The 26861-nt window shown below is 41.9% G+C and overlaps 2 protein-coding genes across 3 annotated transcripts; one reads left to right on the top strand and one right to left on the bottom strand.

The window, feature by feature from the left end:
* The first annotated feature begins 1240 nt into the window (after nt 1-1240).
* On the top strand, nt 1241-14962 carry chrna1 (cholinergic receptor, nicotinic, alpha 1 (muscle)). The gene is made up of 10 exons (XM_068567263.1): nt 1241-1295; nt 5542-5684; nt 6371-6415; nt 6842-6951; nt 7084-7279; nt 7842-8079; nt 12988-13211; nt 13304-13418; nt 14022-14146; nt 14662-14962. Exons 1-10 carry the CDS (start codon nt 1241-1243, stop codon nt 14788-14790), a joined length of 1380 nt encoding a protein of 459 aa, XP_068423364.1. The 3' UTR covers nt 14791-14962.
* A 2410-nt stretch (nt 14963-17372) lies between these two features.
* Nucleotides 17373-26617, bottom strand: lnpk (lunapark, ER junction formation factor). 2 transcript variants are annotated; one of them, XM_068567264.1, is made up of 15 exons: nt 26484-26617; nt 25516-25584; nt 24360-24401; nt 24099-24149; nt 23863-23999; nt 23687-23745; nt 23421-23461; nt 23100-23183; nt 22966-23017; nt 22736-22852; nt 22317-22427; nt 22124-22229; nt 21198-21268; nt 20897-21067; nt 17373-19336 (listed from the first exon to the last, which is right to left on the bottom strand). In XM_068567264.1, the coding sequence occupies exons 2-15, from the start codon at nt 25540-25542 to the stop codon at nt 19137-19139; spliced, it is 1269 nt and encodes a 422-aa protein (XP_068423365.1). In that variant the 5' UTR covers nt 25543-25584; nt 26484-26617; the 3' UTR covers nt 17373-19136. The 2 variants fall into 2 exon arrangements, with proteins under 2 accessions (XP_068423365.1, XP_068423366.1); XM_068567265.1 differs by having other exon boundaries at nt 22317-22409.
* Between the last annotated feature and the right edge of the window lie 244 nt (nt 26618-26861).

Raw genomic sequence — 26861 nt, 5'->3', positions numbered from 1 at the left:
GAATACTTCAAAAATGACCGGACAGAAAGGGTACAGATATTGAAATATTAAGTTTAGTTAAATTACGTGTTCTTTGTATAAAGTATCACAAATCATAAGTTTGAATCAGAGAGCTTTACATTCACAACAATCCATTTAATTGTATTTAAAAGGGAACTAAATAGCAGACACAAACTGGAATGTGTCTAAGATATTGCAGACTTCTTCGGCTGCTCTCTTCCTGCCATCCAGTGGATGAAATGCAACATAACATTGGCCTCATCACAAACTTCTGACAGATCCTGTTCTCTTTTTTATTCATTGTTATTATTGACAAAAAACATTTCAATACTGCAGTTTTGCCCAAGCTCTCTTTCATTATCAACATAAAGTGCAAACTCTATTTGTTAACTAATTTTTTAATGCAAATAACCCGACTGAAGCACATCCACTCGTGCCATCTCGACGTTCTTTTCATCAATCATCGAGTCAATCAATCAATACATGAGATATCCATAACAATGACGCCATGTGCATCTGCTGCAGAGTTATGTGAACAATGAGTTTAAGATATTAAAACAAGCAGCTGGAGCATCTTTGATGCTAAAAACATACAATACAGTTAACCTTTAAACCTTCGTTGTGTTCGTGAGATGGTCAACACACACACACACACACCAACACACACTACTGAGTTTCCCGTCATGGCATGCAGGCAGTGTGTGCGTGTGTGTGTGTATTGTGGGCTGGGCATGCTTGTCATTCCATCAGTGACAGCTCTCAGCTGTCCTCCTGTCTGCCTCTCTGTCCCCGGCTATGTCCCGCCTCCCACCCGCACCATCCATCTGTCCACCTGTCCGTCATTCCTCATCTCCCCGCGCCGCATGCGCTGCTCGCCCCTCCTTTCCGCTATCACACGGATATAAGATGCTCCATACCGGAGTCATCGCTGTAAGAAAAACTTCCACATGTGCGGGAAATGACGACCGTGTTGGTTTTGGCAACATTCAACACACGCAAACACACACACACACGAACACATGTACAATCCCAGCTGTCTCCCCGTGCCTTGAAGTGTGCTGAGAGGTTGGGATGTTGTTGGGTGGGGGAGGTGGAGAAACCAGAGCCCAGAGTTCTCCTACTGGGCGACAAACCTTCCCACCGCTCACTCCAGTTCGTCTGCTTCTGAGAGGAGTCGCTGAGCTGGAGGCTTGACTTCAGGGGCCTTTGTTTCATTTCTACATAAACGTCCGGTGGAGATATGAACCTCTCCCAGGTCCAGATCTTGCTGCCATGGATTCTCGGCGTACTTGCCGGTAAGTCTTCCTGTGTGTGTGTGTGTAGGTTGGGTAGGTTTCTTGGCTTCCTGTTGCAACGCAGGTCCTGAAAACATGTAAATAAAGAGGTAAATGTAGTCTGGCTCGCTCGCACCAACAGCTCTCTGAACGATACGACGAACTACAAATATAAAACACACTTTTTTAAAGCAGGGAGAAAAAGTTGTTGGCCTGTTGTTTCCAACTTCATCTGTTTCGTTGTAGTTTGGGGTCGCACAGACACATTTTTAGTTTCTTCGCAAGTTCTCTCATGGAATAACCTTAATTTCTAGGAACAATAATAGACTGGAGAGTTTTACATGAAGGTTCTCTTTTTCTGGCCATTTTGAGAGTTTAATCAAACCCACAAATGTGATGCTCCAGATCCTCAACAAGCACCAACAGAACTGTTTTCAGCTGTGTAACATCACTGCACAAAGGTTTTCAAGGGTTTTCTATTCATCCATTAATCTTCTAAGGTGATTATCAAACACGATGTACCATCAGAACACTGGAGTGATGCTGCTGGAAACTGGACTCTATACACCTAGAATAGTCATTTACCACATTAACAATGTATAGAGTGTATTTATGATTCATTTAATGTCATGTTCATTGAAAAAATCAGTGCTTTACTTTGAAAAAATAAGGACATTTCTAAGTGACCTCATACTTTTGAACAGTAGTGTATATTACATGTATTTACGCGGGCGTGTCGCTAAAGTGAAGTTCTGTTTGATGAAGCTTCCTGACACGACTCCAAAAAGAAAAGAAAAACCTACGAATACATCTGTTTTTATGCTTTATGAATACAATCCTCTGCACTTTTAGTCACGATATTGAGTCAACGTGCACTGAGAGAACGAGTTCATGAGTGAAACCAGCTGACACTTGACTTACAAACCTGTTTCATCACTTCATCGGGGGATTTCTGGATCACACAATACATCATATCGCCACCCTCTGCTATACACTTCACCACAATTAGGATCTTTGAGCCCGTGCAAAGGCAACGTTGGCATTCGTCCTTCAGCCCCCCCTCCCTCCTAAAAAAAGAGGCGGCGCAGCATCGTTGGCATTCCTCGCTGCATTCACATTTCAGGAATTTACCGAAGCTGCTGTCCTCTTGGGGAGTGATTTATATTTATCAGAGAGCGGCTATGGCTTCATTGTCTTTGTTCAAGGACGCTCGGACCGGACGTACGCTTGTTGATGTGTGCGATGTCTCTCGGGGGGTCAAACCTGTGGGACCATTCATTTACTACTCGCACAAACAAAACCGCACATCTGTTTTTGCGGACTTTAGGTTCACAAAAGCAGCAGAATATATGAATAAATGGTAGATACACGTACATAAAAACAAATGCTTTACATTCTGAAACTGCATTAGTCAGCACTTACAGTGTCATTAAAGCAGTGCCTCCATCAGGGTGATGCACCTGCTTTTACCCGATTCCAGCTCAGTGGAAATCCTCAGCATTGAGCCAGATCATCAATACTTACATTTATCCTTTTTCCAACTCTGTGATTTGAGCATTAACGGACAGAAGTGGCGCCTTTTAAGATGCACCCATTAAAACCCACCAGCTGGACATTTAGCTGCAGATGTGCAATACAAACATATTCATATTTATCCTTAAGAAGCAACTCTCGGCTCGTTCTTCGAGCAGTCCAGGATGCACAATTTACATGTTGTGTAATTCTTCTCTGCTCCTTCCTTGCAACAAATAAACGTCCCGATCAATGATTTTACTATGGAAGCCCATTTCCGCCACAAAATTAAATAAATAAATAAAAAGTCATAATTATGAGATAATATATTTCAACCTTTTGTCTCATAATTATGACTTTTTATCTCATAATTTCAACTTTTTATCTCATAATTATGACTTTTATCTCATAATTATGACTTCTTCTTTTTTGTGACGACAATGGGCTTCCATATTTTACCACAGGGTGTCGGGGGAAATTTTTCTAACACTCTCACGAGACCTTTTGGGTCAAAAGCTTATTTTCAGGCCCACAGTAATATCACTCAAACGCGACAAAAAAACATACTTTTGTCCCTTTTAATCCGGCTCGAAAGTGGCGGTAAAGTACAAAAAGAGCCTTCGGGCATCCTGCGGAAATTGGAGTTGGCAGCGAGCAGTGATTGACAGCTCCAAGTGGCCCCTCTCGGTCCCGCCTTCTCTCCACATCTATTTTTGCATGTGGCCGAGATCAAAGCTCTCAGGACAACGGACAGGCAGCTGGGCAGCGACAGAGTGTGTGTGTGTGTGTGTGTGTGTGTGTGTGTGTGTGTGTCCTCTAGCCAAATGAAAGTGTGGATTGCCAGCAGATTCCTACAACATGCATCACATCGTGACTTTGCACGATGCGCTAATTCACCCAGTCACACTGCAATGAAACCTGGTGTTTCACTGTGATTGTGCCAGCAAAGGGCGGTGCGATGGACCTCTTGTAGTGCAAGAGATATAGTGCGTGAATCTAAAGTCTAGACATGGACGTACTGTTTGGGAAATCAATGGCGTTATGGCATTGTTTCTGAAGCACAAATTACAGTCAGAAACCCTTGAATTTGACGGATGTGCCGACTGGCAGACGTTAACATCAACAACAAGCGACTATTTTATGTTCAAAAACAACAACAAATACATTAAAACTCACGTGGATTCAAAACCTGTTGTTTTTTATTGGTGGTTTAAAGGAGCTTGAGGGTCCGACTTTACTGACAATTTTATTTTTTTGAGGATGATTTAGTTCACAACTTCTGGGACTTTTTCCCTGCAGGCACAACAACAAAAGACAAAAGACAAAAGACAAAAACCAAGTCCCAGAGCGCCGCTTTTCTTCTCTCTATATGAGTCCAAACTTGATAGTTGTGTTTGCATTCGAACGTGCCGGCCGCACAAATACACAGAACGACATTTTTAAAAAGGGCAAAAAATAGCAGGAATCCAAATAACAAAACAATGAAGCTGCTTTCTAAAGAAGTCTGAAGGAAATCTGTCTGAAAAACAGCCACAGACGTCAGAACTTAACACACCGCGTCGATGCGACGTCTCCTAAAGCTATAAAGCTATGAGCTAACACTTGATTCATTCATTTAATAAGGTAGACATCTGTCTGTAGTTCATTGGAAACCAAAACGTGAAGCTGGTGTACCTGCACATCTCCCCCGTTGGCATGACGTAATTTATGAGCTCACAAAAAAAGTCTAAAAAAAAAAAGACCCGATCTGTGAGCTGGAAGCGGCGTTCATGATGAAGAGGTGTTACATGTTCACTGCTCTGAACTCTAACTGATGCAGACTGAATGTCAAGAGGATTGGTGTGAGGGATGTGGAGGTTTTTCTCCCCCCTCCTCCCCTCCAAACACCCTCTTAACACTCAGATTAGGTTCTGCTCCGAGGACTTACACTAAAAGAAACATACTTGATCGCAGCGCTTTGACAGCTCGTGGAGGAACTCATCGCCGAGCTTTTCACCAGGAAGGCACGCCAGCCTCTCTCTCTCTCTCCCTCTCCCTCTCTCTCTCTCACATCTGATATTTCCTGTATCTTTCCCGATGCATTCTCGTACTCTCGCGGCCCCTCTCGCAGGGTTTCGGGTTGCCGGCCGCGTTAAGCCTGGGAAATGTTTGCTGTGTGAATCACGAGTTAAAAGCAATCGGCTGGCCCTCAGCTGTGAGTTTGTGTGAAAACATTTATGAGAGGGGGGGGGGAGGAGCGACATGTCGCACCGTGTGTCTCGCGGGACTTTTAAGTGAAGCTCGAAGCTCTTTTCATTTTTTTTAAAGTTTAAATTCCTCTGTCAAAAATCAGCTTTTTTTTTCTCTTTCCTCGCCATGACCTCTGACCTCGTTCAGAAGACGAGGCTCACGAAGGCCGAACGAACCCTTTCCGTAAGTCAGCACTAGATGCCGACGTTACCCGAGGGAATTACCCACAATGCATAGCATTGTGACGTTGAATACGCAGCTACCAGTGGACGCGTGAAAGCAGGTTAAACAGATTTATTCATCAACATTTCGTCGTCCTCTCATCTTGTGAGGAAAGAGCCCAGAAGACGATCAAATCAGGGAGTAAAAACTATAAAATACCCACAATTATACTTTATTATTTAACGTAAGGTGATGTGTTGCAGCGCTGCCCCACTCAACAAGCGCTGTCGCTGAGTCCCCGCGGGGGTTCGAGGCCTCATTGCGTCATTTATGTGGGTATGTGTGTGTGTGTGTGTCCTCACAGGTCCGGCGTTCGGCTCGGAGGACGAGACGCGCCTGGTGAAGAAGCTGTTCACCGGTTACAACAAGGTGGTCCGTCCCGTGAACCACTTCAGCGACGCCGTCGTGGTCACCGTGGGGCTGCAGCTCATACAGCTCATCAGCGTGGTGAGAGATTTGTATATTTACACTCAAAGGTTTTGGGGTCACCCAGAACAAATTTTCAGTTCCCTCGCAAGTTCCGGCATGGAATAGTCCTCGTTTCTAAACGCAAGAACAGACTGGCGAGTTTCACATGAAAGTTCTCTTTTTCTGGCCATTTTGAGAGTTGAATGGAATCCACATATGTGATGCTCCAGATACGGGGTTTAAAGGGTTTTTAAGGGTTTTTAATGTTTTTTAAATTGGTTTTAAGTCATTTAAAAGTATTTCTTAAAGATTTTCAACGTGTTTTACAGGGTTTTAAGAGTTTTTAAGGGATTTTCAAGGATTTTAAGGGGTTTTTAGTTAAAAAAAAAAATGAATAAAATGATTTTCAAGGGGTTTTCTACTCATCCATTGGTCTTGGAATAGCCTTTATTTCTTGGAACAAGAACAGACTGGCGATTTTCACAATAAAAGTTATCTTTTTCTGGCCAAACCCACAAATGTGATGCTCCAGATACTCAACTAGCTCAAAGGAAGGCCAGTTGTATAGCTTCACTCACCAGCAGTCATTGTTGAAATGCCACAGATTGCCCATTAAAAACACAAAATCTATGGTCACGCGCGTGCAGAAGATATTTTGTCCTGATATCTCTCGCGAAAATGTGCCATTTATTTTTTTTAATTTGTCTTTTTCTGAAATCTCCCAGGATGAAGTCAACCAGATCGTGACCAGCAATGTCCGTGTCAAACAGGTAAACGTAGATGTTATGGATAAATATGACAAATTCACCATTTTAAACTTCCCCGCACTGCGGATACGTATAAAGTAACGCTCACCTTTGCTTGCTAACACTCATGAAAAGTGCTATTACCATGTGAGACCCAGATACAGTTAGCCATTATTATAAATCATATATTTTAACAATGAAATCTGATGTTTAATCCACATACTTAAATGTGTAATTGAGCCTATTCCTGTATCGTATGTGCTTTGTATTGGTGAATACATCACACTGATGGTATCACTAACGAATGGGAGGATTTACGACATGGTGACTCCTGTGATGTAGATTCTACATGACAACGTTGCATTTTCATGAATAAATAATATGATTTATGGGATTAAAACAACAGAATTTGGCTCTATCGGTGTAGTAACATATTGATATTCACCCCAGCAATGGCTGGACGTCAACCTGAACTGGAATCCGGACGACTACGGAGGCATCCGGAAGATCCGAGTCCCTTCACTCGACATATGGAAACCAGACCTGGTGCTGTACAACAAGTAAAGCCACTCACTCACACACACACACACACACACACACACACACACACACACACACACACACACACACACACACACACACCTATACGTCTGACCGCCTCACCTGCTCCTCCTCCCTCTCCTCTTCCACAGCGCTGATGGTGACTTTGCCATCATCCACCAGACCAAAGTGCTGCTGGAGCACACGGGCATGATCACCTGGAACCCTCCGGCCATCTTCAAGAGCTACTGCGAGATCATCGTCCTCCATTTCCCCTTCGACCTGCAGAACTGCAGCATGAAGCTGGGAACCTGGACCTATGACGGACTGCTGGTCGTCATCAACCCAGTGAGTGGGACTATATATATTATTATGATATGTATTATAATTATTATTTATTATTATATGTATGATATATTATTATTATATATTACTATTATGTATATATTATTTATATATAATATATATGCATATATATTTAATATAATATATTGTATTATAATATACATAATAACAATATATAATATTTATTTATCTATAGAATAATTCTATATTATTATATGTATTACATATATTCTATATTTATTTATATAAATATTATATATATGTATAATATAATAACATATATAATCATATATAACATTATATGTATATTATAATGATACATATATGTATATATTTAAATATATATTATTGTTATTTATATTATATATTTATATATAATATATACTAATACTAATAATATATATATATAATATATTATATATACAGATTTAGTAACCATCACTCCTGTCATAAAACTGCATTTTACATAATGTAATGTTGAATATCCTCACATCCTGCATGGTCCCTTCATACAGCTTTACTCTCTCTCTCTCTCTCTCTCTCTCTCTCTCTCTCTCTCTCTCAGGACAGTGACCGGCCCGACCTCAGCAACTTCATGGAGTCCGGTGAGTGGGTGCTGAAGGACTACCGCAGCTGGAAGCACTGGGTGTACTACACCTGCTGCCCCGACACGCCCTACCTGGACATCACCTACCACTTCCTGATGCTGCGCCTGCCTCTCTACTTCATCGTCAACGTCATCATTCCCTGCATGCTGTTTTCCTTCCTCACCGGACTGGTCTTCTACCTGCCCACCGACTCCGGTACAGAGGCACTGCCTTGCTATTAGTCTCATGTTTAATATAAAAATATATCTTGTGTGGTTGATAATCCTGTTTTCTGTTACTTCCTGTGTACACTTTGAAGGCGGCCTAAAACTGTCCGATTTGACCACAGTTTTTTGACTCCGCCCCCTGCTGTGGCCGCCAGCTCTTTCCAACGAGTTTATTTGAGCTGCGTTTCGTCGATGAAGTTAAAAAAAATAATAATAATTTTCAGCTAACAGAAGAGGAAGGTTAAACATAATTTGACCACGAGTATGAGCAAAAACTATAAGTATGAACAAGATGTCTCCTCACGTTATGGAAAATATACATTTTTATACCGTAAAATGCAAACCAATGCTAAAAACGCCCCAAAATGCCTAAGAGGCCCAAAAATGCCCCAAAATGCCAAAAAAACGCCCAAAAACATAGAAAACGCCAAAACTGCCAAAAAAGCAAATAAATGCCCAAAAACGCCGAAACAGCCAAAAACACCCAAAATGACCAAAAACGCCCAAAATGCCCCAAAACGCCAAAACTGCTCAAAACGCCCAAAAACACCCAAAAACGCAGATAAATACCAAAAACGCCCAAAATGCCCAAAACGCCCTAAAATGCCAAAAAACCTCGAAAATGCCATAACTGCCCAAAACGCCCGAAAACGTAAATAAACGCCCAAAAATGCCCAAAACTGCCCAAAATGCCCAAAAACGCCCAAACTGCTCAAAACGCAAAAACCGCCCAAAAATGCAGATAAATACCAAAAACGCCCAAAATGCCCAAAATGCCCCAAAACGCCAAAAAACGTAGAAAATGCCAAAACTGCCCAAAACGCGCAAAAACGTAAATAAATGCCCAAAAATGCCAAAACTGCCCAAAATGCAAAAAAACACAGATATATACCAAAAATGCCCAAAATGCCCCCAAATGCCAAAAAACGTCAAAAAACGTAGAAAATGCCAAAACTGCCCAAAACGCGCAAAAACGTAAATAAATGCCCAAAAACGCCAAAACTGCTCAAAACGCCAAAAAACACCCAAAAACGCAGATAAATACCAAAAACGCCCAAAATGCCCAAAATGCCCCAAAATGCCAAAAAAACCTCGAAAATGCCAAAACTGCCCAAAACGCCCAAAAACGTAAACAAACGCCCAAAAATGCCCAAAAACGCCAAAACTGCCCAAAACGCCCAAAATGCCAAAAAACGCCAAAACTGCCCAAAACGCCCGAAAATGTAAATAAACGCCCAAAATGCCCAAAAACGCAAAAACTGCTCAAAACGCAAAAAACGCCAAAAACGCAGATAAATACCAAAAACGCTCAAAATGCCCAAAAACGCCAAAAAACGTAGAAAATGCCAAAACTGCCCAAAACGCAAAAAAACACCCAAAAACGCAGATAAATACCAAAAACGCCCAAAATGCCCCCAAATGCCAAAAAACGTCAAAAAACGTAGAAAATGCCAAAACTGCCCAAAACGCGCAAAAACGTAAATAAATGCCCAAAAACGCCAAAACTGCTCAAAACGCCAAAAAACACCCAAAAACGCAGATAAATACCAAAAACGCCCAAAATGCCCCCAAATGCCAAAAAACGTCAAAAAACGTAGAAAATGCCAAAACTGCCCAAAACGCGCAAAAACGTAAATAAATGCCCAAAAACGCCAAAACTGCTCAAAACGCCAAAAAACACCCAAAAACGCAGATAAATACCAAAAACGCCCAAAATGCCCAAAACGCCCCAAAATGCCAAAAAAACCTCGAAAATGCCAAAACTGCCCAAAACGCCCAAAAACGTAAACAAACGCCCAAAAATGCCCAAAAACGCCAAAACTGCCCAAAACGCCCAAAATGCCAAAAAACGCCAAAACTGCCCAAAACGCCCGAAAATGTAAATAAACGCCCAAAATGCCCAAAAACGCAAAAAACGCCAAAAACGCAGATAAATACCAAAAACGCTCAAAATGCCCAAAAACGCCAAAAAACGTAGAAAATGCCAAAACTGCCCAAAACGCAAAAAAACACCCAAAAACGCAGATAAATACCAAAAACGCCCAAAATGCCCCCAAATGCCAAAAAACGTCAAAAAACGTAGAAAATGCCAAAACTGCCCAAAACGCGCAAAAACGTAAATAAATGCCCAAAAACGCCAAAACTGCTCAAAACGCCAAAAAACACCCAAAAACGCAGATAAATACCAAAAACGCCCAAAATGCCCAAAACGCCCCAAAATGCCAAAAAACCTCGAAAATGCCAAAACTGCCCAAAATGCCCAAAAACGTAAATAAACGCCCAAAATGCCAAAAAATGCCAAAACTGCCCAAAACGCCCAAAAACGTAAACAAACGCCCAAAAATGCCCAAAAACGCCAAAACTGCCCAAAACGCCCAAAATGCCAAAAAACGCCAAAACTGCCCAAAACGCCCGAAAATGTAAATAAACGCCCAAAATGCCCAAAAACCCAAAAACTGCTCAAAACGCCAAAAACGCAGATAAATACCAAAAACGCTCAAAATGCCCAAAAACGCCAAAAAACGTAGAAAATGCCAAAACTGCCCAAAACGCAAAAAAACACCCAAAAACGCAGATAAATACCAAAAACGCCCAAAATGCCCCCAAATGCCAAAAAACGTCAAAAAACGTAGAAAATGCCAAAACTGCCCAAAACGCGCAAAAACGTAAATAAATGCCCAAAAACGCCAAAACTGCTCAAAACGCCAAAAAACACCCAAAAACGCAGATAAATACCAAAAACGCCCAAAATGCCCAAAACGCCCCAAAATGCCAAAAAAACCTCGAAAATGCCAAAACTGCCCAAAACGCCCAAAAACGTAAACAAACGCCCAAAAATGCCCAAAAACGCCAAAACTGCCCAAAACGCCCAAAATGCCAAAAAACGCCAAAACTGCCCAAAACGCCCGAAAATGTAAATAAACGCCCAAAATGCCCAAAAACGCAAAAAACGCCAAAAACGTAGATAAATACCAAAAACGCTCAAAATGCCCAAAAACGCCAAAAAACGTAGAAAATGCCAAAACTGCCCAAAACGCAAAAAAACACCCAAAAACGCAGATAAATACCAAAAACGCCCAAAATGCCCCCAAATGCCAAAAAACGTCAAAAAACATAGAAAATGCCAAAACTGCCCAAAACGCGCAAAAACGTAAATAAATGCCCAAAAACGCAAAAACTGCTCAAAACGCCAAAAAACACCCCAAAACGCAGATAAATACCAAAAACGCCCAAAATGCCCAAAACGCCCCAAAATGCCAAAAAACCTCGAAAACGTCAAAACTGCCCAAAACGCCCAAAAACGTAAATAAACGCCCAAAAATGCCCAAAAACGCCAAAACTGCCCAAAACGCCCAAAAATGCTCAAAAACGCCAAAACTGCCCAAAACGCCCAAAATGCCCAAAAACGCCAAAACTGCCCAAAACGCCCGAAAACGTAAATAAACGCCCAAAATGCCCAAAAACGCAAAAACTGCTCAAAACGCAAAAAACACCCCAAAACGCAGATAAATACCAAAAACGCCCAAAATGCCCAAAACGCCCCAAAATGCCAAAAAAACTCGAAAACGCCAAAACTGCCCAAAATGCCCAAAAACGTAAATAAACGCCCAAAACTGCCCAAAACGCCCAAAATTCCCAAAAACACAGATATATACCAAAAACGCCCAAAATGCCCCAAAACGTCAAAAAACGTAGAAAATGCCAAAGCTGCCCAAAACGCGCAAAAACGTAAATAAATGCCCAAAAACGCCAAAACTGCTCAAAACGCCAAAAAACACCCAAAAACGCAGATAAATACCAAAAACGCCCAAAATGCCCAAAACGCCCCAAAATGCCAAAAAACCTCGAAAATGCCAAAACTGCCCAAAACGCCCAAAAACGTAAATAAACGCCCAAAAATGCCCAAAAACGCCAAAACTGCCCAAAACGCCCAAAATGCCCAAAAACGCCAAAACTGCTCAAAATGCAAAAAACGCCCAAAAACGCAGATAAATACCAAAAACGCCCAAAATGCCCAAAACGCCCCCAAAATGCCAAAAAACGTCGAAAATGCCAAAACTGCCCAAAACGCCCAAAAACGTAAATAAACGCCCAAAACTGCCCAAAACACCCAAAATGCCCAAAAACCGCTCAAAACGCAAAAAACGTCCAAAAACGCAGATAAATACCAAAACTGCCCAAAATGCAAAACACGCTCAAAAACGCAGATAAACACCAAAACTGCCCAAAATGCAAAACACGCCCAAAAACGCAGATAAATACCAAAAACGCCCAAAATGCCCAAAAATGCCCAAAAATGCCAAAACTGCCCAAAACGCAAAAAAACACCCAAAAACGCAGATAAATACCAAAAATGCCCAAAACGCCCCAAAATGCCAAAAAACCTTGAAAATGCCAAAACTGCCCAAAACGCCCAAAAAAGTAAATAAACGCCCAAAAATGCCCAAAACTGCCCAAAACGCCCAAAATGCCCAAAAACGCCAAAACTGCTCAAAACGCAAAAAACGCCCAAAAACGCAGATAAATACCAAAAACGCCCAAAATGCCCGAAAATGCCAAAAAACGTAGAAAATGCCAAAACTGCCCAAAACTCGCAAAAACGTAAATAAATGCCCAAAAATGCCCAAAAATGCCAAAACTGCCCAAAACGCAAAAAAACACCCAAAAACGCAGATAAATACCAAAAACGCCCAAAATGCCCAAAATGCCAAAAAATGCCAAAAAACGCCAAAATGATCCACATCTGATGAGTTATCAGTGTGAGAACTGTGGAATGAGCACGAAGTCAAGTAAGTTTAGTGGAACCTTTTCATGTTAGTGAATTATTACTAGTCTGTCTATAAAAGCTCAACTTCGCCTCCATGTCTAAGAAAAGCGTCCCCTTCTGCCCCTGCAGGCGAGAAGATGACCCTGTCCATCTCCGTCCTGCTGTCTCTGACCGTCTTCCTGCTGGTCATCGTGGAGCTGATCCCCTCCACCTCCAGCGCCGTGCCGCTCATCGGGAAGTACATGCTCTTCACCATGGTGTTCGTCATCGCCTCCATCATCATCACCGTCATCGTCATCAACACGCATCACCGCTCGCCCAGCACGCACACCATGCCCAACTGGATACGCAAGGTTTTTCTTTCTTTTAAAAATATGCACGGATACCTGCGGATGGTTTGATGAAAATGTTGAACTGATTCAAAGGAAGGCGTTCTGTCTCCCAGGTCTTCATCGAAACCATTCCCAACATGATGTTCTTCTCCACGATGAAGCGTCCCAGTCAGGAGATCCGGCAGAAGAGGTTGTTCCCCACCGACATGGACATCTCCGACATCTCAGGCAAGGATGCGGCGACACTGCAGGGATTCAGACTTATAGACGAGTAACACTTAAGTCCAAACCGAATGTTTTATCATCTCTAATTAACCAGCAAATCCTTGGCTTACAAGAGCATATAAGTACATTTTTCATGTTTCAGCCTTCCTCTTGTGTTAGCTTTCTGTTAGCATCTCTTGTGTCTTAAATCAGCTGTAAAATGTACTTAAAAAAAGATCTATCATCAATGTGTTCCTCATCTCTTGGTTACCTTCAATACATTTGTTTTATTTATTTTCATTTTAATATTATGAACTATTGTGAAATCTACGGGTCAATTTGGACCCATGTACATTTACTTCAAGAAAAAGGCTAAAAATGACTCTTACATCCATTTTAGCGTTGTTATCGCTTTAAAGTATTTAAACAGCCATTGTGGTTGAGGATAACCCAGTTGCATTATGGGTATGAACACCTTCCAATTCTTGCTTTCTAACATGTTAAAACATGAAACAATCTGCGTTAAATACACCTGAAGTTCACCAGGATGCCGTCCTTCTGTGTATTGTGTTCGTATGATTATTATGCATATTCATTCCTACCTGTCCCACCTGTCTCTCTCCTCAGGTAACCCCGCCCCCACCAGCATCACCTACCAGTCCCCCATCGCCAAAAACCCGGATGTTCGCAGCGCCATTGAAGGCGTGAAGTACATCGCCGAGACCATGAAAGCAGACGAGGAGTCCAACAACGTAAGACAAGACGAAGAAGTGTTGATGCGGTGCATTCAAAAATGAAGTCGCTAACAAGGCCGCACTGCAGTCTGCGTAGTATTTAAAAAATACTGAATTTATTAATTTAGTTATTTGTGCATAACAAAGTGCGTTTTTATTAAGTAAAATACAATTTTCCAGTGACTTCCTGAGGTGTAGTCACCGGGGAGGTCGCCCGGACTGAAGGAAGTCACTCTGCAGGAAGAAAAAGTCAAAATATTCCTTTAAATTTCTATTGAATTGAATTTAAATCGTTTTTATTATAAGATTTGTTGTGTTTTGTGTCACTAGACCAACAAATGGGGACAAACACACAACAATCTTGACAATGGCAATTCAATTAAAAGTTTATTAAAATTGAAAAGTCTTATGTGTGTAAAGAAAAAGAAAACATTGACACTCAGATAACATAAGTCAGAGCTCTTGGAACATGACTCTTCCTCTTTCTCCTCCTCCTCCTCCTCCTCCTCCTCCTCTTCCTCCTCCTCTTCCAGGCAGCGGAGGAGTGGAAGTTCGTGGCCATGGTCCTGGACCACATCCTGCTCTGCGTGTTCATGGCCGTGTGCATCATCGGGACGCTCGCCGTCTTCGCCGGGCGGCTCATCGAGCTCAACACGCTGTAGAGGACGCGGCCCACAAAGGTCACCTCGGGATGGTGCGTTCACTGACACTGAGGAGAAACCCAATGCATCTCAAAAGAAAAGTCTCGAGATCTGCACGGGTCAAATACTTGAAGCTATTCTTGTCTGTTGTTTTCGGGTGTTTTTGTACCGTGTTTTATTGCTGCGATGGAGAACAAAAGCCATAACCGTGATAATAATTATTCACTTGTTTTACCTTGTTTATTTATTCATGTTTTGGGGCAGCTTGATTGAAGGTTTAGGTCAGAGGATTGTTCTTAAAATGTCAAAACAGAACTTTTAACAGGAGAAAGTGTTCAAGTCTAAAGATGCACATGATATATATATATATATATATATATATATATATACATATATATATATATATATGTATGTATATTTATATATGTATATATATATATATATATATATATATATATATATATATATATGTATGTATAGCTATACATGTATAGCTATATATATATAGCTATATATGTATAGCTATATATATAGCTATATATACATGTGTGTATATATATAGCTATGTATATATATATATATATATATATATATATATATGTTAGGTTATATATATATATATATATATATATATATATATATATATATATATATATATATATATATATATATACATAGCTATGTATATATATATGTTAGGTTATATATATATATATATATACATAGCTATATATATATATATATAGTAAATACGTGGATAGAAAATGAAACATGTCTCATGACTGAAGCTCCGCCTCCGTTTGGAGTTCATGTGTTTAATTGTATTTTAAATGGACTTCATTGAGTCTGGTTGAGGACTCAGTCTTTGTCTTTGAGTGCAGGAGAGATTTATTCCCGTCCTGGAAGTTTTATTGTTGATCTTTTCCCGACACTCACTTGACCTCTAAACCCGTCGTTTGTATTTATGCGTCACGGTTTGCTTCTTCGCGGGAATTCCTCTTGAATCTAATGTAAAGTTTGTTACGAGCTCTCATAATAAGTAAAAAGTTTCTCATAATACTTTGTTTTTGGGGAAAAAGTTGTTTAACCACACTGAAGCATCGTGGTGAAAATACATAAATAAAACAGTTTAATCTGATCTGCTGTCACAAAGCAACAGAGCTTGTTTTTGGTAAATGTTGAGCCAACTAAAGGCTGTTAGGTTTTAAGAAGTTAAACCTGACATGGATCATTTGATCATGAGTGTCTCACAGCTGCAGCGTTGCTGCCCGACGGTGACTTGATTTATTTTGCAGCTGTGATTCCTGATGACAAAACTGTGATGGAAGATTTTCTTTGTCACTCGGGGACGAGGGGATAAAGTCTCAAGAATCAAAGTAGTCTTTTGTCCGTTTATTATTATTGATTGATGATGATTATGATTACTATGATGCTGATTATGATTGTTATTATTATTATCCTGCGTCTTCTGTTGCTGCCGCCACCGCCGCCGCTGCAGCCGTCGCCGCCGCCCCCACCACCGCATCCGCCGCCCTCGCCGTCGCCCTCGCCGCCGGTTAAAGAGTCAGGTAAAGACTCTGGTTAAAGACTCTGGTAAAGACTCTAGTTAAAGAGTCTGGTAAAGACTCTGGTTAAAGACTCTGGTAAAGAGTCAGGTAAAGACTCTGGTTAAAGAGTCTGGTTAAAGACTATGGTAAAGACTCTGGTTAAAGAGTCTGGTAAAGAGTCTGGTTAAAGAGTCAGGTAAAGAGTCTGGTTAAAGAGTCAGGTAAAGACTCTGGTAAAGACTCTGGTTAAAGAGTCAGGTAAAGAGTCTGGTTAAAGAGTCAGGTAAAGACTCTGGTTAAAGACTCTGGTAAAGACTCTGGTTAAAGACTCTAGTTAAAGACTCTGGTAAAGACTCTAGTTAAAGACTCTGGTAAAGACTCTAGTTAAAGACTCTAGTTAAAGACTCTGGTTAAAGGGTCAGGTAAAGACTCTGGTTAAAGAGTCAGGTAAAGACTCTAGTTAAAGACTCTGGGTAAAGACTCTGGTTAAAGAGTCAGGTAAAGACTCTGGTAAAGACTCTGGTTAAAGACTCAGGTTAAAGAGTCAGGTAAAGACTCTGGTAAAGACTCTGGTTAAAGACTCAGGTTAAAGAGTCAGGTAAAGACTCTGGTTAAAGACTCTGGTAAAGACTCTGGTTAAAGACTCTGGTTAAAGAGTCAGGTAAAGACTCTAGTTAAAGACTCTGGTCTCGCTGTCCGTGCTCTGTCAACTTTTAACAATTCTCAACGATCAATCGTTAATAACAGACATTTGGTCATATTTTTACATTTATATGAATCATGCATAATTTTCTGATATTAAATGTATTGAAAGTGAAAGTACAAGTTTTAATGCTCGTCATGACTGTAAACTTCTTTATCATATTTTCTTTGACAAACCTCGACACCATGTCGCTTCATTAGGACTCAAAGGATGTTGGTTGTAGAGATTCTTTAAAATCTAAACTTCACCCAAATCACAAAAAACCTAAATGTTCTCTCGGCTGGTTTCAATTGGACCAAACTGAGATTTAAAAAAAGCTCCAGTGAAGCGTTCAAGAACCACGATTATTGTCCTTCTTTGTTGTTGGAAAAACTTTTATTAGGCGTTCCACTCGCCCGCGTAGAGACAGCGATAAACCTCGCAGAGCAAAACCAAAACTACCGATGCAAAGTAAACGGTTTGGAAATATGAAATCGAAGCGACAGCGTCATGTTTTATCAGGTGTGTGCGTGTCGCCGGCAGGTTCTCGTGGGATAAAAAGCTTGTAAACACTTTGAACCATCGAAGAACCAAACGTCAAAGATGTGGAGTCCTTAAATCCATCTCATGGTTTCAAACTACTCTGGGTTGTTCAACAACTAACTAGAAACACACAAAAATCTTAAACTAAACACATTAAAAATACATATTAAATAAGTGTAATGTGCTGTTGGTTTTCCACTCAGCGTCTGTGTGTGTGTGTGTGTGTGTGTGTGTGTGTGTGTGTGTGTGTGTGTGTGTGTGTGTGTGTGTTTCTAGCTCCAGACCGGTTCAACATATTCACATTTGCATAGACACTCGTGATTTCTTCCGCTGAAATAACAAAAAGAAGTTGTGGTCGGTAAACACTGCGACGGCGTCTTCATGTGATCCTGAACGCAGCTGCAGATGACGTCGTAAACTCGACGACGAAGAGAAGAAAACATGGAAACGTGTTTTAACCGACGCTTTTAAATAGTGATTATTCCTCAAAAACGTTTAAAACACAAATAAATAGAAAGAGACACTCAGTGCAAACAGGAAAAACAAGAGTGCGTTTGGCAAAAATTATTATTTATAATTATTTTTTATAATAATCCTCGGAGGACGGAGGATCGTTAAAACATTTCTTGGTTAAGAAAAAAAACCACATGCGAGAGATCAAAGCAGCGGGTTTTTAAAATAGTCTGCACACAAAGATGCACTTCCTCTAAAAAAAAAACCCCACATTTCGGAGTTTCTCGCTGCAGAAATAAAAGTGAAACATTTTTGACGGGTGATTCGCTCGCTGCCAGAGGGCAGGAAACTTTCTCACGATCGACGAGGAAACCAAAAAGGCATCAAAGTCCAGACTTCCTCTGGTGAGTTTCGTGGATTCAGCAGCTGATCCGAGGGCAGCTGACGTGGGTAAACTATCACGTGTCCTACATACTAACATGGAGCAGGCGCGTGGTAAAATGTCAGGATAAGAAATGGATCCAAGTGGGTTTAAAAAGTACCTTGAAAGTCCTGATTCACAACGAGGTTGTTTCTCACAACGACAAAACAGCATGCTGTGTTCCATACTTGAAATTGCGTATTAATAACCTGTGATACTCAGCTACACCACAGCGAGTGGCGTCAGGGATTAAGAGGACAAAAGCATAACATCTTAACTTGTCAGTCATAAAAAGCAAACAGCAGCCAGCCAACCACGTCAAACCTAAAACAACCGTGTAGTTTAAAAGATGCTGGAGGGGAAAAAAACAAAGTCTGTCTTCACATATCGAGCATCATAAGCAGCTGACTGCTCTACGGAGACAAAAGCTTTAAAGGAACTACAATCGCGGATCCGACGCCGATCCGACCGCAGCGGACGTCGTACTTTCGGCATCATTTTGAGGCAATATCGTTGGACAATTCTAGCGCGACGCTCGGCTTTAAGGGGCGGAAACGGCAAACCGAAACCCTCATGAGGCCGACGGAGCTTTTGATCGTCGATGGAGGAACGATAGAATTCAAGCTCAGAATCCTCGTCCAGCTTTATTGCTTTAAAATGTCGCCCCCTGTCTGTCGTGGCCAGTGCCGACGCTCCTGCTCCTTTACCGGACTCTCTGCGACTACGAAGGCTGAGACTCCGTCTCGCTGGGGGCGCTGGGACTCTGCTCCGACTCCACCGCCTCTTCCTTGACCTCCTGAACCGCCTCTTCCTGCAGCTCCGCCTCCTCCTCTTGCTCCGCCTCCTCTTCCTGCTGCTGCTGCTCCTCTGACCGGCTCTCTACTTCCTTAGTGCGTCCTTCGTCTTCCCCCTCTCTCTCATCTGAGGAGAAGAGACACAAGTGAGACGAGCGTACAACCAGGAGACGGACGGACAGAAGGGCGACGGGTGAGAGAAAGACGCAGCGTCTCGGATCGTGGAATAGCTCGCCGTGCAGCGCGTGATTGGTTGTTTAAGGGTTAAAATCAGTTAAAAAATCTGAAGAAAATCCACAGCATTCCCGATTTGAGAAAGAGAAAGCGTAAAACCTCCCTCTGACGCAACAACTCGGCTTTCAAGAGGATCATTAAACCCCAAAAATGTCTCCGTTCAATATGAAAGAATCATCAGCACCAGAATTATTGGTTCTCGTAAAGCTTAGTGTTTCACTGTGGATCCTCACAATGCATTTCATCTGAATGGGGGTTAAATTAACAGACAATATAAACGCTTATAAGCTAAATACTTGACATGTTTTGTTTGATCATGCACAAACTCTTTAATGTGTAGATTAGAAAGCAAATCAATTTGGAAATACATACCGAGGACCAGATCTGGGTCAAACACGCGTATTTTCTATTTGAAGGTTACGTTCATGGACAATTCAGACAACAACAGCTCAGTTATTTAGTTTCTGTGATGTGCCAGATTCATTTTAATCCTCTGAATGAGATCAGAAAAAGGTATGTGGAGACACCGCTGGACCCAGGTGTGGTGAGAACATCCAGTAACTGCTTCAACCTGCGAGATCTTTTTGTTTTTAGCGTGATTAGCGGCAGCAGATCGGGCTCTACCGTGTTATGGATTCTACAGCGAGAGAAAATAGACCCATTCTGAGGTAAATCAGTTTAAGATTGAGCCGGATCAGACGGGTGGAAGGAGAGGAGAGGAAAGGGGGAGGGGAAACCTGGACTCTGCAGAGGTCGGTTCTGAGGGTTCTTTGGACTCTGCTGGATCCGGAAATTGCGGACCGAACTCCACGCAGCCGGAGCTGCTAGAGGCAAGATCACACGGTTAAACCCGCCGGTCACATGGTCAGTGAGACGTGCTGAGGAACGTCTAACAGATGTTCTGGTGACGACAAATGATCGGCTGAACCTCGACGGGGAGCGATCCGGTTCAACTGATTTAATTAGGGTTAAAAAAAAGAAAAGAATAAGAGACATTGAGATATAACCTCGGTGCCGGCTGTATTTCTCACTTTTAAAGGGGCCGATTGCACAAGAAGCGACTTTCTAGCGTAGCTGCTTCAAAAAACGGGCAAAACAGACACGCGTGAAAGGCGCCGTACCGTAGGAAAACAACGGTTTAGCTAGCGCCGCGTTTGAGAGTCGCGTCTGGTGCGATCGGGCTCTACCGCTGCAATTTCTGAAAAACTCTCCGTTGCTTTCTGCAGCAAAAAGGGTGAAATGATATCTGAAAGGTGCCGGTGTGTCACCTCTGCAGGCTCCTCGCTCTCTAACAACTACACGAGGATGGAAGCTGACATTGGTTATAACGTTGAGAGGGTAAAGAATCAAACACAAGCTAATGAGAAAAGGTCAACTGGAGCGAGGACGCTCTTGAACGCGAGTGGTTAGGACGTGGAGAGCCGGTGTGGGGGGGTTGGTTCTAGTTCAGTACCTCCAGAGGGCGGTGCGCTCTCCTCCGTTTCTGTCCCGGAGCGCGGCGCCGGTCCGGGGGAGCGCGACTCCGCCCGCAGCCTCCTCTCGTAACTGAACTCCGGGAGCCTGGGAGCCTGAGGGCGGGTCTTCCTGGCCGGGTTCAGGAAGTAGCAGTACGCGCAACGGAACGCTGCGAGAGAGGAGGAGGAGGAGGAGGAGGAGGAAGAGGAAGAGGAGGAGAGATTGTTCAAATGAATGCACGTCGTGTTCCCACTTCATTTAAGAGTCCTTCTCGTTTGATGCTTCGTTTCTCTTCTTACCGAGATATTCAAACTCTTCTTTCAGAGCCATGCCGTTGTGAGAAAAGCACTGCTGGCAGACCAACGCGTATCTGTAGGAAGGAAGGAAGGAAGAAGGAGAGAAGGAAAGAAGAAAGGAAGGAGATATGTATGAAAGCAGGTTTGTGTCTTTTTTACCCGAACAAATTTCTCATTTGTAAGTAAATTATCTGCAAATCTTTGCTCTCAAGTAAGAAAATTGCTCTAAAAAAAAAAAAAAAAACGCTCTCAAAAAAAAAACACTCAAAACTAAAATTCGCTAAAAAAAAAAAGATTTGCTAAAAAAAATATATATATATTGCTCTAATTTTTTAGAGCAAATTTTTTTTTTTAATAAAAAATATTTATTCTAAAAAAAAAAATTGCACTTAACATTTTTTGCTTTTCCAAAAAAAAAGCTCTCAAAAAAATGCTCTAAATTTTTTTTTTTACAAATATACGCTCTCAAACAAAAATAAGCTCTCAAAACTCAAATTTGCTCTCAAAAAAAGAAATTTGCTCTAAAAAAAAGGATTTTTTTTTTTTCAGAGCAAAGATTTGGAGATAATTTACTTACAGACAAGAAATTTGCTCAGGTAAAAAAGACACAAATCTACCTCCATAGATATGTTTCCATAAAATACTTTTGCAATGTTCAGCGCACTCAACGAATTCTTTTAGCAAAAGTTCATTTCCACTGTTCTTCTTCGTCTGCTTCCGTCAGTGTTTCCTAGAGAACTTCTGAGAACCCCGGGAGACTTTCTTATTTCCTTTCTACACTTTATGTCGCCGCTTCTGTTCATATTCATCATTCTGCTGCTTTTACTTCCCAATCTGCAGACCTCCAAACGATAATACGACTCTGGGTAAAAGTTACCAGCTACTTCCACAAGGGGGGGTTTCAGGTGGAACAGAAGGTTTACCTTTACCTGTTCTGTGGTCCGTCTCCGACCAGGTATTCAATGACTCGGTCCACAGGTCCCCTTTCTTTGGGCAGGATGGGTCTCGCTAATGGAGGACCCGGTGGGTGCATGCCTTTAAAAAGAAAACAGAAACACTTCAGCTGTTCTGTGAAGAGTTTGGTGGCTAAAAAGTGCACGGATCTCAACTGCTGCAACCTACCGACTCCTGGTATTGGCGAGTAGGACGTCCTGGGTATCACACCGTGGAGGACGGCGGGGGACAGGGCGGATCTCTCCGGCGGTCCTCCTGGAGCTGAAAGAGGGACAGGTTCTGGAGGGAGAGCGACACGGACGCATGTCTGAAACCACTAAATTCATTTTTCTAAAAAGGCAGCCGGGCTTTTCTGTTCACTGCAGCTGCTTTTGACTTCGTGCTTTGCCTCCAGAATCCACGGACACGGACACGGACACCTGGAATAACCCTCGGGGGGGCGGGAGGGGGAGGGACTAACACGACTGACGAGCTCTCGCCGTCGACTCGGGTGCCGCGCGGGTCTGGCGGGCAAAAGTCGACGCGCTTTGTAAACTGCGACGCTTTCGTCACACTCGATCTTAAGCGTCTCCGCGTGGCACCCTTACCCACAGGCGTCCCCCCTGGTCCCAGCTGGGGCCGTGCTCCGGGTGGGGGAGTCATTGCCACCGCGGTCGGGGTGCCCATCGGCAAGGGCCTCATCTGCATCCCTCTCTGTCGAAGCTCTGCATTAGAGGAAGGGGAGGGGAGGGGGAATGGTCACAGAGCTTTTGGTCATCCACAGATCGTCTCTGCGCGACGCTCTATCTTTTCCGTCGCGTATCGATGTGCGTCGTACCTTGTCCCGGCCTCGGAGACATCTGAGGACGCACCGGAGTCGACTCCAGCTCCTACAACAAAACGGGAAACACTTCAAACCAGCAAGTCGAGACGGAACACAGGAGAAGAAGAAAAAAAGACAACGTCACTCACGGCTTTCTTCTTAGCTTCGGGATCGAAGCGTTCCAGGATGAGTTTGGCGTTTTTGTACGTCTCCGTTTCCATCACTTCCTCCAGCTGCAAACACGAACCAGAGAAGCTGTCATTTCAACACGTGCATGGACTTGTGGGCCGTTAGTTCAAACACAAATGAGCCCTAGAGACACTTTTCTAATGCTAAAAACCCCAAAAACCTCAAAGTAAAACCTGAGGAGGCAGCATTCACACTCCCTCACCTCACGGCAACCAGACTCTTCAAACAAGTCAGTAAAAGCTTCACATATTAAGAGATGTTGTAAAGACTTGGACACTTACAATCCTTTTTTTGGAAACTTTCAAATCTTCCAATTTATCATCTGGAAAAAAAGGAGCAGAAATTTTAAACCACCGAGAGAAATATACAACGTCGAACATATTTGGAAGTCTTTTATACGTGCAGAGAATGTATTTTTACGATAATATAATACTATGTGGTGAGTTCGAAACAAGGTTATACAAATTCTTGAAGAATGCTCACTCATAGTGTCAAAACCCTGAAACATAAGTTGCGTGTGAGCCGTATGGATGGAAAGACAACTCACTGTTTCTCTCGGTGCGTTTGGAAAAGAGAAAGAGCAACAACTTCCTGATGAGCCACACCCTGAAGACGAGGGAGAGAAACCAGGTGAGCTGTGTCGCTGTTCAGCGTCTCAAAGATGAACGCCGTGCTCAGGAGGAACAGTGGTGATGAAAGGACAAAACAAACGTGAGCACTCACAGCACGGGCGAGATGAAGAAAGGCAGAGCCATGGCTATTCTCTGCAGCCATTGTTCAGGGAGGTAGAGACAGTACACGACCAGCGAGGTCACCAGGTACAGGACCGACGAGTAGATGAGCAACCGGCCGATCCACAGCTGCACACACACACACACACACACACACCACGGTGAGAGAGAAGAAACTGCAATGGAAGCATATCTTTTCGCACCTCTGAGATGATTCGCTGACTCTACCTTTTGCAGACGTTGGTTTTTGGCTCTGAACTCCTCCAGCTCTGTAATCTCCTGCAGGGGGAACCATGAAGGGGTTAAAGGTCATTTAAACAGTGCAAAGAGGTTTAAAATCCTTGGACGTTGAGTTCAATGTGTTCTCTGATTTCATTTGGGATGCTCAAATATGAGTTCCAGGTCAATAAAAGTAGCTGTTAAAATAGGGCGTGTTCTCATGAAGCCAGATTGAGGACGTTCAGTGTCATCGTCCCGTGATTCCCGTACCTTGTCGATGTTCTCCAGCTGCTCAACTGTGGTTGGCTTCGTCTGGATTGAGGGAAAATTATAAGAAAATCATCATCGTGTTCATTGGACAAAAAAATGTCAGCCGAAGTATCGGTGTTGACAAGAAATTCACAACTGTTAAACTGTAAATACATACTTATTCACACTAGCGTTTGGTTAAACACACTTTTCTGTTGAAATGTTTGGCCTCTAATTGTCAAACTGGTTTCAACACTAATTTATTAATTATTTTTTCCTGACCCCTTCAGCACTTTGTGAACCTTGTCTGTAAAATTGCTATACAAATAAACATTACTTACTTACTTAATTAATTAATTAATTAATTAATTAATTAACTGTGAATGTGTCAATAATCAATCGCCTCAGCTCCTGTAAACATTTACTTTTGACTAACAAACACTTGAATGTAAACTAAAGGAAGTGGAACTTCGTATTCCTCTACATCTGTACATTACTCTGATTATATTTCTTACTCTCTTTCTGAGAAATGAATGATTTCAAAAGCCAATGGTAGCACTGTCTATTTCCCACCCTGTCTGCCTGCCTGCCTCTCCCTTCTGCAGTACGACCTAAAATAGCACGTAAATTGCTTCCAGCTCGGGTTCAGGGTTCACTGTGTCAACGCTTAACATCATCTCAAACGCTTTCATCGCTTCAGTAGAACAGAAGACACGCTCTTTTATGATTCAGTGCTCAGAACATATTTTGTTCTCACTGTTCAAGGCTTGTAAAGTAAAATAATTGATAAAATAATAAAGAAAAAAGAGCACAGGGTTGGTAGTCTTACTGATTTATGTCCATCTGCAGTTGCCTGTATATTGTGGAGCTCTTGTTAAGATGTTATGAATACTGGCTGACGTTCTGCATAACCTCGTAATAGATTCAAGCCCTTTTAAATCTCTGGAGTGAAAGGTTGTCCTATAAATGTCGACCCCGGCTCTCTCCCTGAAAAGCTCGAGCCAACAGAATCTTCTGAAAAAAGACTTTCATTAAGATTTGAGAAAACTTGCATTAGTTTCGTCTCGTACATGTTGTTTTTATCCTGCATTGTGCCTCCTCGACTCCTTGATTTCACTTTCTTGTTTTGTACTTAAACCTGAACTATTAATTGTGTGCATTTCTCTCATCCACTCACCTTCCATCGGGATATCAGACCCCCCATGTCTGTACGTTACGTCGTCTCCTTTTTGATTCCTCTGGTTCACTGTGGAACAGAAAGTCACTGTTAAAACATAATCCAAACAAGTTATGCTTCCGATGTCAAACACCACATTTAGGCCCTGCATTGACATAATAAAACTTACATAATCACAGGATTAAGCAAGATTACCATACAAAACCTGTTCACAAAGGCTGCCTTTGTCGTTGTGGATTTACAAAGGGAAGCTTTTCCCACAGCTCGTCACGTAACTTATTGAACACAAGTCATATTTTACATCACACAACATATTCTGTCATATATTCAACACTGACAGAATAATCATTCTACATGGACAATAAAAAAGGTAGCATTCAGGAGGGATGTACCTTAAAATATACGTTACGCTAGGAGATATCAGGCCACGATCCAGTCTTTTTATTATTTTTATTTACACAATCTAAATAAGTCCTGATGTGGCAGCTGTTGTTGCGTCACAGCTGTCACTCCAGAAAGAGAAAACGCAGCATTGTGTTTCATAACAATGAGTTTAAGTGGAGATTAAGAAGCAACAGCATGGACTTCACATTTACAAATAAGTGCATAGCTTCTTAACTTCACTAGTAACATATTATATTAGTTTATTTGCTTCAGTAATTTGCAGAAAGTTTGAATGGTTTGCACTATTTTCAGTACATTTCTATGAGTAAAAAAAAAGACCAGATCAATACTTTTGTGATCTTTCTAAGCTAATATAATAAAACACTCAAGGTTAGCCAAAGTCACCAGACATACATGATATCAATGCTAAAACGGTTACAGTTTTATTCTCCAAGACGTGATACGTTCACCTGCCTGCTAGCTAGCGCAACAATAACAATGACAGGTTAGCATCGCCGCGCGCAACACGCCGTCTTTAAGGTTTCTCGTCTTCAGCGGGGCTTTAATTTAAACTAAATACTCACATTAGGCGGCTTTTAGGCGCTCATTTTAGTCGGCGATTTAGTTAAGCTGGCGCAGAAACCGCAACGCTGTCGCTGTTAGCTTCGCTGACGCCTCTACACCGTGGTACTGTCGATGAGGCGAGCGTCAGTTGACGTCGTGCGTGATGACGTCACTGGGAGAGGAGGATATTTTTCTTCCCAGAGTGCTTTGCGTTGTAGTTCTTTTTTGTAAGTTACGGTAGCTCTTTTTTTATTATATATAAAATATTATATATATATATATATATATAAAATGGAAAAAAACGAAATAAAATTACTATTTAAAATAAATAATAAAAATTAAATAACATGTTAAATCTAACACTTTAAATTTCCTTTCAAATAATACATAAATAAAAA

Source organism: Clinocottus analis, unplaced genomic scaffold (assembly GCF_023055335.1).
Source record: "Clinocottus analis isolate CAN_PGR_092001 unplaced genomic scaffold, fCliAna1.0.p SCAF_8, whole genome shotgun sequence".
Lineage (NCBI taxonomy): Eukaryota > Metazoa > Chordata > Actinopteri > Perciformes > Cottidae > Clinocottus > Clinocottus analis.
This window is presented reverse-complemented; position numbering and strand designations above follow the sequence as displayed.